The sequence below is a fragment of the Protopterus annectens genome, chromosome 8.part0 (assembly GCF_019279795.1).
Source record: "Protopterus annectens isolate FY-2018-M chromosome 8.part0, PAN1.0, whole genome shotgun sequence".
Taxonomy (NCBI): domain Eukaryota; kingdom Metazoa; phylum Chordata; order Ceratodontiformes; family Protopteridae; genus Protopterus; species Protopterus annectens.
Window position 1 is genome coordinate 618,803,886 of NC_056741.1, and position 12,658 is coordinate 618,816,543.

General features: G+C 38.4%; 1 protein-coding gene across 1 annotated transcript in view; it reads right to left on the reverse strand.

Annotated features, from left to right (window-relative positions):
- The window catches only part of SRPK3 (SRSF protein kinase 3), a 2,415,720-nt gene that overhangs the window by 970,311 nt on the left and 1,432,751 nt on the right, over positions 1–12,658 (reverse strand). Inside the window, exon 14 of the mRNA XM_044080110.1 lies at positions 7,506–7,575. Coding sequence (XP_043936045.1) covers positions 7,506–7,575 — 70 coding nt within the window. The remainder of the gene's footprint in view (positions 1–7,505; positions 7,576–12,658) is intronic.

Consider the following 12,658-nt stretch of genomic DNA (forward strand, 5'->3'; position numbering starts at 1 on the left):
CCTTTTTTTCTTAATTTTGGCCCCTAAACAATAAAAAGGGATGAAAGCGCTAAATACCTGTTTCTCTTAATTTTGTTTTGCCTCTAATGTTCAGTACAGTAGTTTGTGTTTTATATAGATATATATATATATATATATATATATACATATGTGTATACATATGTGTATGTGTATGTATATATATATATATATATATATATATATATATATATATATATATGTATACACATATATATATATATATATATATATATATATATATATATATATGTATATATATATATATATATATATATATATATGTATACACATATGTGTATATATATATGTGTATGTGTATGTATATATATATATATATATATATATATATATATATATATATATATATATATATACATATACAAGAACTATATGAGTTCTTTGATTGCCCTAAACCTATGTTTCCATACATCAGTGGACTCCCCAAAATTCACAAGGATCCAGTTGACCCACCCCTACGTCCCACAGTTTCTGGTAGGGGGTGGGTAACTGAACCTGTTTCCATGTACGTGGAGAATGAATTAAAGAAGGCCCTGCCACTAGCAGGAACTGTATTGAAGGACTCAGGAGATTTTCTGGAAAAACTCTTTTTAGTTACTAAGGACCTCAAGAAATATGAAGATTTGTTACTAGTGACAATGGACATCAAGAGTTTTGTTTACGGTGATTCCGAATGACTATGGTCTACAGGCAATAAGATCTTTCCTAGCAAGGAACAGCATGGAAGTAGAACCAATGTGTTCCTTGCTGGAACTTGTATTGGAAAATAACATCTTTATGTATGGGGATTCTTTCTATTTGCAGACATGGGGTGTGGCTATGGGCACCCCATGTGTAAGTAGTTACTCTAATTTGGTTCTGGCTAAGTGGGAACATAATGAATTGATACCCAGCACTAGGAAACAATATCTAGTGTACTATGGCCATTTTGTGGATGATGTCTTTATCCTTTGGAGAGGCAGCTCTACACAATTGGACCTTTTTGTCAACTTTATCAACGAGAGCACTGATTTTCTAGAGTTTGTGGTTAAACATTCTTCGGAGACCATAGAATTTCTGGATGTAAAGATTCATCTGCATCCTGATAGAGGTATCAGTACAGGAATTCATAAAAAAGAAACCTGGAGAAATCATTATCTGCATAGGGGGAGTATGCACCCGGGACATATTTTTGATAACATCTTTGAGAATCAGATCTTAAGAACCTCAAGATTATGCAGTGAGAATGAAGACTTTGTAGCAGAATAGAGAAATATTGAGACACATTTAAGTAAAAGATCCTATAAAAGAAAGAATCTAAGATTGAAGCATGATCCACAAGAATTAAGGAGAGGAAAGGGACGTCCCTACTTCTCTGAACCCATCGAGTCATCATGAGAGCCTGGATCTTAAAACTCAATCACAGCAACGTAAATGTTTGTTAACATACACTGCTGACAATAAGCAAGTACGTGAAGTTATTAGGAAGTTTTGGCCGGTATTGACAACTGATGACAAAATAAGAGACATTGTAGGTGAACAGCCCAGATTCCTATACAAGAATAAGAAGAATTTGAAACATCTCATTTGCAACAAAGATGGATTTGAAAGAAATAGGCCCAATTCTAATAGAAAGGGCACTTTCAAGTGCTTAAGATGCAAAGCTTGCAACTCCATTGACAGCTCCAATGTTTTTGTACATCCATACTCCAGGCAACAGTACAATTTTAATGTCTATGCTGATTGTACTAGTTCCCACATCATATACATAGCGACTTGCTGCCAATGTAGTGCTTTCTGTGTTGGCAAAACAGATCAATGTCTTAAGGAATGTATCCTCAGACATTTGAGGGACATCAAACTGAAAGATCCCAATAATGCCTTAGCAGCCCACGTAGCACAGTAGCCTTCTCATTACTTTGTATTTAAGGCCATAGAGGCAGTCTGTCAGACCACAAGAGGAGGTGAGGTTCATAATCGCACAGAGCTAAGGGAAACATGCTGGATAATTAATTTAAGAGCAAACAGATCACCAGGCTTGAATACTATTGTGCCATTAAAACCTGCACTTAAGAATAGAAGGAATATGATTAGCAAGTTTACTTGAATGTTGCTTCATTCAAATAATGTATTCACATCCATAGTTATTAGTTTTCTCATATACAATCCTATAGTAAAGAGAAGCACTGCCCCTTTAATTACAATGAAGGAAATTATACCTCTCTGCTAGCTGGCCTCCTTTTGGTTTGCAACAAGGGCGCGTCAGAGAACTAAATGAGGAATGGCTGTGATGCCTTATAAATACAAAAGCTGAACAGTCCTTTTTATACGATCTGAGGAAGGCTTATTTGCCGAAAGCGCTTATCGGAAGACTGAGGACTGCTTATTTTATGTTATATTCTTTTCATTAAAGTTTTGATTTTACTATTAAGTTTTACGGCTGTGGTGGATATCAGGAGTTTTTAGTAGTGTTTGCCTTTTCTCTTCCTCATTAGTGTCCTTCACAGTGTAAGAAAGTGTTTTACCTATTTTTATGCACTGTAGTTTTATTCAAATGTTAGTATTATTTTGTTCCACTTTTCCACAGAGATTTTAATTGTACTATTATTGGAGTTTTTTTGAGACTAATTCATTATTATCCTCACATAACTCAATTCCTAGATATTTTAAGGTATATTCTTGTTTCCCTATGATGTGACCCCCCCCCCAGTCTGCAGTTCTTTTTTTTATTTAAAAATAAAAATTTTGATTTTGATTTACTGAAATGGAGTCCTGAAGTCATGTAAAATGTGTCAATTAATATATCTAATTCTTCTAATGTCTCTTTTGTATTAGATAATGTTAGTAATACGTCATCAGCAAATAGCATTTCTTTAGAAATGTATTGTTCATAAACATCTATTCCTTTTATTTTTATATTGTTATGAATTGAATCTGACAATATTTCAATAGCCAGAGCAAATAGAATCGGTAAAATGAGACATCCTTTTTTTATATGTATAGATTCAGAGGTAAAAGGACCTAACTTGACATCCGCTAAATTATTTGTGTATATATTCTTTAGGAGATGTACAAAGGATGCAGGAAATTCAAAGAGCATTATTTATTTATTACTTATTTATTTGCAGTTTGTTTTCCAGGATAGTCCATTGGGCTACAAGGAGCCCATTTTCAATGGAGTCCTGGGGAGAAAAGCTCCAGAGAAATACAAATACACAGTACAGAAGTGACAGGCAACAAAGTTTGGAAAGTTAGGAAGAAAGTGTGGTAGAATTAGGTTGGATGAGAGCAAGAGGATTTCTATTGTGAAGTAAGGTGCAAGTGCAGTGAGGTTTTAAACAAGGAGAGACTGCTGGTGGTGCGTATGGGAGAAGGGAGATAGTTCCAGAGGCATGCAAGAGAGAAAGACCATCAATTGATTCCCAGCAGGTGTGTTGGTTTATGCAATTTAATTAGGTTTTGGGAATTGGATCTTAGGAGTCTATCTGGTTTATGCATTTCAAAAGTATTTGCTAGGGAGGGGCAGAGAGACGGGTTAAGAATGAGTCTGTGTGCTTGGATGAGCTGGGTATATGTGAGGAAATTTGGTAATTCTAACCAACTTAGTTGGTGAAGGGAATTACAGTAGTGAGAGGAGGCTCTATGACCTGCCTCAAATTTGGATATTTTGTTATAACAAGATGAGAGTTTTGTTTTGAGGGAAGATTGTAGGCTGGTTAGGATAGCTGTACCATATAAAAGGGATGGGATGAGGTATGTATTAGCTAATGTAATCCTGGTGGTGGGAGAGATAAAATGACTGTGGCGGTAAAATATACCTAATATTTTATGTTTTTTTTTAATACTTGCTTGTAGATGCTTATCAAATTTTAATTGATTGTCAATGATAATTCCTAGTAATTTTGTGTCAGACACTAGTTCTAGGGGGTTATTATTGCTGGTAATTATGAAGGATTGTTTGTCTTGGGAAGAGATTTTGGATGTATGAATAAAATAACTTTTGTTTTGGTTGCATTAAGGGGTAGATGGTTGTCGAGCATCCACTGTTCAGTGGCAGAGAAAGCAGCTTGTGTTAGATTGTTAAGAGTTGTGATGGAAGGGGAGGAACAGATTACAGTAGAATCATCGGAGTTGAGCAGGTTTGTGAAAGTAGAGCTAATGTAGGATGGAGCATTATCTAGGGAAAGAGTTTTTAATGGGTTCCAGTTTGTGCTTTTTATGCATTTGAGAAGGTTTCAGCATTGAAGTTCTTTAGACAACGAGTGGAAATATAGGTGTGAGTTGTATAGAACAGGGGTGATGGTGGGCAAAAGTGGGTAAATAGTCAGCTAGTGGGTTTGGGAGAATACCACTATCAGAGATACAGTGAGGCTGGGACACTAGAATCCGGTCTATTGTAGTTCCAGTGATGGAGTTCTTGGAAGGCCTGGTAGTGGAATTGATTAGTTGTGTAAAGTTATATAAGTTAATACTGAGTGAGTTAGTGGGGGATTGGATTGTGGCCCAGTTTATGTTCATGTCCCCCAGGATTCTGGTTTCATGAGTAATGTTGGTAGAGACCCATGACAGAATATCTTCAAGGGATGAGATATTGTTGCCAGGGGGAATATAGAGGGAGAGGACAAATATGAGCTTATGCTTGTTTAGGTGGAGTAGGGCTGGTATTATTTCTGTCTTGCCAAATTTGGGAAAGGGTTTGGTATAAGGGGTGACTAAGAGGGATGCCGAGTAAAGGAATGCTACACCAACTCCCTTTTTTTGTGTTCTGTCATTCCTTGACATGCGGTAGTTGGGAGGAGTTATTTCAGAATCTTGTACCTGGGGCTTAAGCCAGGTTTCTGAGATGGAAAGAATATCGGGTTGGTTATGTAGAAACCAGGCATGAAGGTTTGGAATTTTGTTATATAGGCTCTGAACATTTAGAGCTGAGAAGTGGAAGGGTTTGCCTGTTGCTTGAGGGGTTGGATGCAGTGTGGTAGAGGGGCCTGGGTTTGGGTGGATGTCCCCTGAGAGAAGGACAGAGATAAGATGATGGCTGAGGTTTTTGGTTTGTTTGGGGTGTAGTATACAGGTATAGAGTTTTGTGGACATTAGACTAGTGTAGCTGGGAACAGTGTTTTTAGAGTTAGGTAGGAGTCTATAGGGGAAGAGCATGCTAGCGTTGAGGGGGTACAGACTAGGAGATATATGAGTAACAGTAGATGTGTTCCTTGTAGAGGATAGGGTAGTGGTGTGAAATGGGGGGTGGTTTACATTAGTTGGTTGGGTGATATAATTTAGGTAAGTTATGGTAATTAGAAGTATTATTTGAGTGAGTAGGGACAGAGATTTGAGGGTCATGATGTTGGTTATCAGAGTAGAAGTAGGGGTGAGTTAAGTTGTGAAGTTAGTTTGAGTAAGAGATTATGGTTTAGGTTAATTGTTTAGCAGTTTATCAGGATAAGTTGTGTTTGGCAGTAAACTCTGAAAGGTAGACTTACTATAATGGGTGAACTGTGGAAGTAGATTTTGGGGGTATGATGGTTAGTTTGGATTGGATGGTGGAAGTGGTTGAAGTGTCTAGCTAAGTAAAAGTGTAAGGGTATTGGGGGTGGGTGTGATTTGGGGGTAGGGGAGCGGAGTGAGCCTGTAAGGCGAATGGAGCAGGTAGAGCCAAGGAAAGGAAGCATCAAGGTCAAAAGTGAAAAACAATCAGTGGAGTGTAAGGTAAGTTCAGACGAAAGTAAGCAAGGGGTAAGGGATATTCTAACAGTGGTATAGGGAAAGGATTAGAGTGGTTCAGACAGGTAAAAGATGGCATCACAGGAAGGAAGGCAAAGTTAAAGAGTCTGGGGGAGGGATTGGAAAGAAAAGACAGTGAAATAAACTGGGAGTGGGGTTGGAATAGAGACTGGAGATAGATATCACAGTGGCCTAGTTGGTTGGAACCAGTACTGACAGGGTCAGGTCAGCAGTGGGAAACAGCACTGAAACAATTAGAAAGGAAACAACTGTGAAAATCAGAGATGAAGAGGGAATGAGAGCAAACCAGAGATGGAAATGTTGCAGATATAAGTTTAAAAACAGGAGACAAAGGGAACAGAAGATGTACTAGGGGTTAAACAACACTCTAGAGTGTGGCTGGCAACATTAAACCTATATATACTGGAACTATTCAGAATTAAAACAACATTAAACTAAAAGCTATTGGTACTATTAGTTAAAACAGCAAGCAATGTGGTAGACTGCTGGCATTGTGTTGTCGCCTGGCGGCCAAAGTAAGTTACTACAGCCAGAAAAACTAACCTGTGTTTATGCCCATCTACCTGTAGTAATACTTTAAATAAGGAGCAGTTTACTTTTTTAAAAGCAGATAGTTGTTTTAAAAATTAGGATTTTGAATAAATAGTCCCAATTTAGGGAATCAACGGCTTTCTCTATATCTAAGCCAATTATGACTGTTTCTTTATTAATATAATCTATAACAAAAACTATCCTTTTAATGTTGTCATGTGCGTGTCTATGATATATAAACCCAGTTTGATCATTATTTATTGTTTTGGATAGTATTTTCAGTCTGTTAGTTGATGTTATCATAAATATCTTATAGTCATTATTTAATAATGATATAGGTCTATATGAGGTGCAGAGGTTTGGGGATTTGTTTTCCTTTAAAATTGGTGTGATTAAGGAATATCTCCAAGAGGGTGGTATTAAAGCTTGTGATTGAATTTCTAATGGAGTTTTATGGAAGATGGATAGTATCTTTGAAGGAAAAAGCTTATATATTTCCATAATTATGCCATCTATACCTGGAGCTTTATAATTTTTGCCCTCTTTTATTGTATCTGTAATTTCTTTGTAGGATATGGATGCTTGCAGATCTAGTTTTAAATTTTCTGGTATTTTTTTATATTAGAACATTTTTTCATCTAGATTTAATTGATCGATGTATATATTTTCTTTTTGGAAATGTAACCAGATATCAAGGTGAAAAAAGCAGAGATTGCACCCAGCAAAGTTAGGGCACAAAATTCTCTTTTTGGAAATGTTTCATATAGTTATTTCTATAGGCATCAAGAATATCACCTACATCTGAGACAAGTTTCCCTTTCTTTTCATGGAAGATACTTTTAATGTTATTAGCTTTTGATTGTATTTTGATTCTAGGATGGAGAATCTTGACAGACGCATGAAGTCTGGTTTGCCCTGCTAGCCTCCTATCAATGTGACCCACACCAGGACAAGCAGTTTAGAAAAATGATGGATGAATTGACGGTTCTTCCATTGCAACAAGCACAAATGACATTATCAACAGTTATTTAAAAAAAAAATCAGAATCCTGCAAGGCCACAGCACTATCATTCTGGACCCTTTATATGTTAAGTGTGATCTTGGAGAACTTGCTGTAAAAGCTAACATTTACCACCCACATCTTGAACACAATTAGCGGGCTGCACTATAATAAAGTTCGTAATTACAGTGCACTGTCAAAATATTTCTCTTACCTTCATCCCGAGTATAATCTTCTCCAGAGTGTGGTTCAAACAGGTAGTCACCTGTTGCCAGCTCAAATGCCTAAATGAAAACAGAAAAACATGACCTGCACATTATTATGACATATATATCTGCTACCTTCCAAAGATGCAGCGCAATCTGTTTACTTTAGTTCATTTCATTATACACTGCAGAATCATTTTCATAGTTTGGTCTGGAAAAAAAAGCATGTGTATAAAAACCTATACTCCTCGGTTCTCATTATATAACTTAAATTTTATCCCATGAAATTGTACATCTTTAAACAGATTACAAAGTCAAACAGTATACTGTTCACATTGTTTTATGGGTAAGTGAGCTTTAGTTCTTTTACAGTCATAACCAGTTAAAGTGACAAGTTAAATCAACAGTCACAACTGCAACAGTTTACAATGCACAGATTTTTTTTTCAGTTACAGACTAAACTATAATTACTTTATTACACTTAAATATATTAACGCTTCTACATCAGACAAAAAGAAAGCCTGAAGACTACAGAAGATTGATGCTAACAAAAGTAAAAACCATCAGAGATCAAAGGTGATATGCTTTGCAAAGAAACATGGCATGCTACAAGATGCAACATAGGCTGGACCAGGAAAGGAAAGACAATGATCAAGAATGGTTGTGAAGCCTTCATGAAGTCGTATCACTGACAGTAAGCATCAACTACTGCTTACACTGGTGTGTACTAGTAACACACAGCAGCAATATGACAGAATGAACAGATGAGGGGAAAATTACCATTAACACACAGCAAACAACTCTGCAAAAAAATCAAATGGGTAATACTCTGCTATGCTCACAGGCTGTTCAAATGTCACTTGAGATTAAACTAAATAGGTTACTTGTCCTTGCTGCTTTGTATAAGAAATTACATAAATATATGAAACCATTCCAAATACCAGAACAAAAACAAAGAAAGAAAATAAACTTCACAAAAAGTGCCTCCTAAACAAATCTGAGTAACATTACGCGCTAAATATAAGCTATTTTACTTATTTATTTTATATTTCTCTATAAACTGCATGCTAAAATAGTCAAGAAATAGTCGAGAACAAATGTAGTTTTGTACTTGTACCTGGATTAGAGCAATGCAAATTAATATCAAGGTATTTCAGCCAACTACATAAAAACTTAATCCTACATCATGACCCCTTCTGTTTAAAATTAGCAATAAAACAATGCATCACAACCATAAAATAAAAATGCATCTCCAGCATGCCAATTAGCAAACAGCCACTATCACCACAACTAGGGTTTATTAACAGTGCAAAGAGATGTTTGTTTTCCAATCCTTTTGTATGTTGCAACTAAAATGCATGCCAGTAAAACTGCAAATCAGAATTTCTATGTACCAAAAATTTAACAAACTTGAATTAAAAGTAATTATCTAGTTGTTCATCATCTGATGAACTGATCTCATAGACCATTCTTCAGTCATGATCCAGGTAGTAAGAACCTAAAAACAAATAATAAAATAAACAAATAAAATAAAATAAACAATAATAAAAACAAAAGCTGTGTGCATTAAGAATTTAAGAACAGCCATTTAAACAGCAAGATGAGGGGGTGAAATCAAAAGCACAGCAACTCAAAATGAGAACAAAACAAATGCATTTGTGAGGTGCCAACACTAACCACTTTGGCACCACTGAGAGGTGTGCTTCCTCAGTCTGCATTATGAACCTGCCACCCCAAGCACTGCTCCACTTGCTCCAGGTAAGCTTACACTGTTGCCAACCTTTGTGTCGTCCATGTAGTCACCAGATATGCGGACTCTTGTCCTAGGGCACATATAAAACAAACAGAAGAAAATGGGACTAGGACAATGTCTGTGCTTGTGCTCATCTGTAACCTGCAAGTAAATTAAGGATCATAGGAGGTTACTAGGCTACTGACCCAGAGATCATTTCAAGCCTAGCCGTTTCATCCCAATGTAATACCAATGATACTTTAGTCAATACCCAGGATTGTATTTAGTAATGACTGCCCATGTCCAGGAGGGTTGTGGGCACTATCCCAGTAAGAATTTACAGTGCCCCATCCACTCATTCAGGCTCCTTTTGAACAGTGTCAAAGAGGTGCACTCCTTCACATGAACTGGCAGTCTATTCCAAAGGTGTGGCAGTCGCTGGGAGAGAAATCTGTCCCTCCAGCATGTCTTATTCAAGTTGCAGGCCATACTTACATCCCTGGAACAGGTGGCTCTAGTCCCATTTGATTTAGAGATGTACACCAAATTCATTAGGCTTGGGTTGGAGATTGCTCTTTAAGCCGGGCATAAGTCTCCCCTAAGAAGTCTATATGATACTGAGTATAGTGACAGGGAATTTAGTCGGTCTGTGTAAGGCATGTGTTGGAGTCCCTTGACTTATCTGTTAAAAACCTCAGAAGTCTCTCCAATTGCTGCAGGTGCTTTGTACAGTACATGCCAAAAGGGGTGTTCTACTCAATTATGGGCCTGATTAGTGACAAGTATAGAGGGGTTATAACCTCCCTTGCTAACCAAGTGTGCTATGCAGAAACCCTTTCTTACTACAGTAGACACATGGTGGTCAAAGTTAAGGTCGCAGTCTACTTGTGATCCCAGATATCTTACCACTTCGTAGGTACATAAGGTATTGTTGTTAAACTGATAGTGTAAAGGGACACTGTTTTTACCAAAGGGAATGATGCTGAATTTCTTTGCATTTAGTTTGAGAATATGACTAAGACACCAGTCGTTGGTCTGCATAAGACTCTCCTGAAGTATACGGATATTAACTGAGGATTCGATAACTGCACCCAGTCTGCAGTCGTCCACAAACCTGGTCAGCCACAGCTCCTTAGTTTTGGCTGGAACTTCTGAGAAGAATATACCAAACAGTAGGGGGCCCAGCACCGACACTTGTGACACCCCACCAGTGACAGGTCCGCTGGTTGATGTGGAGTCACCCACATTGATCACAGGAGATTACCAGGCTATCGACCTGGAGATCATTTTAAGCATAGCCGTTTCAACCCAATCTAATACCATTGAAATGCTAGTCAATACCCAGGACTGCATTTAGTGATGACTGCCCATGTCCAGGAGGGTTGTGGGCACTATCCCCGGTAAGAATTTACTGTGTCCTATCCACTCGTCCAGGTTCCTCTTGAACAGTGTCATAGAGGTGGTTTGTTTCACATGAATTGGTAGCCTGTTCCAAAGACGTGGCATGCGCTGGGAGATAAATCTGTCCCTCCAGCATGTCCTAGTTAAGTTGCAGGCTATATTTAAGTCCCTGGGACAGGTAAGCCTTAGACCCATCTGATTTACAGATATGCAGTAAGCTCATTAGGTTTGTGTCTTGGATTGCTCTGCACGCCAGGCATAAGCCTCCCCTTAGAAATCTATACGATACGGAGTACAGTGTTAGGGACTTTAGTAGGTCTGTGTAAGGGACATGCTGGAGCCCCTTGATCTTCTTTGTTAGAAACCTCGGAGGTCTCTCTAATTGCTGCAGGTGCTTAGTATAATACATGCTAAATGTAGTGTTATACTCAATTATGAGGTAGATAAGTGGCAAGTATAGGGGGGTTATAACTTCTTTTGCTCCCGAAGCCGATGCCTTTACTAATCAAATCTGCTATGTGGAAAGCTTTCCTTACTACCGTAGATAAGCGGTGGTCAAAGTTAAGGCCATAGTCAACTGGTGATCCCCAGTCCCTTACTACTTCTTGGGTACTTAGGATATTGCTGTTGATTTGATAGTATGAAGGGACATTGTTTGGGAAATGGTGATGCATTTCTTTCCATTCAGTTTGAGACCATGACTAATACACCAGTCATTGGTCTGCGTGAGACCCTCCTGGAGTATAATGACATAATTTAGGGATTCAATGATTGCACCTAGTTTGTAGTCGTCTGCAAACTTGGTCAGCCACAGCCCCCTTAGTTTTGAGATGAACTTCTGAGAAGTATTTACAAAAAAGTTGGGGGCCCGGCACTGAACCCTGTGCACCCCACTGGTAACAGGTCTGCTGGTTGATGTGGAGTCACCCACTTTGATAGTGTCCGGTTTGTGAGACAGTTGGCAACCCATCTTACAACGAAGGGGTTGATATTCATTTGCTAAGTTTATCAGTAATGCCTGAATGTGGGACTGTGTTGAAACACTTTCCCAAGTCGAGGTATGCTGTGTGCACAGATGTACCCTCATCAATGGCCTTGGTCACACTTTCAAACAAATCCAGCAGATTTAATAGGCAGGATCTGCCCTTCACGAAGCTACACTGTGTAGTATCCAGGGTTTGTAGATCACCTATGTCTTTATTTGTGAGGTCCATAATGATGCATTCCATGGCCTTACAGAAGAGGGTGGTCAGGCTTATGGGTCTGCAATTCCCCAGGTCTGTTGCTATCTCACCTTTGTGGAGGGGAATAATTACAGCTGTTCTCCATTCCTCAGGAACAAAGCCTGTGATTAGGCTATGACTGAAAAGGGTACTTAGTGGTGATGCTAGTCCATGTTTTAGCCTGTTTAGAAGACAGCCTGGGTTGTCATCATCTGGTCCCATACAGGTTGTGTTTCGAAGTGCAGTTTTTTTTTTTTTGTTTAAGCTCCTAGCATTTAGCAGCATGACCCTTATTTTGTTCTGATTGGTTAATTTCACGCTGACAATGCTGTTTTTGAGACCTTGCCTAAAAAGGGCACTAGGGGGAGGCAACAGCCTTTACCAGATATGGGGGGGGGGAGTTCTGGAGAGGGTTTGTTGTAAACAAGGAGGGGATAAGGGACTGAAATTGTCGCCAAACCTAGCAGGTTTGCTATCTCTGTGAGGTCAGTGTGTGTGAGATACAATTGGCCACTAATTCTGCACATGCTTGGGGCCTACCCTTTAGGTTACATATGTAGCTGTAAAAGGCCTTCTGGTTACCCTTGGCAGTACTTGCTAGGTTTCTCTCAAAGGAGCTCTTGGAGGATTTATCAGGTTGTCTTATTTGCCTGTTGAGGCTGAAGAAGGTGCTTTTCCATTGTTGGGGCACTGCCTTTGTTTTCTTGGACAGCAACTTTTTGCGTTTATTGTAGAGTTTGTTGATGCTGGATTGTCCACCATGGTAGCTTGTTTTTACTTGAGGCTCTGGGTTTTGATTCTTTCT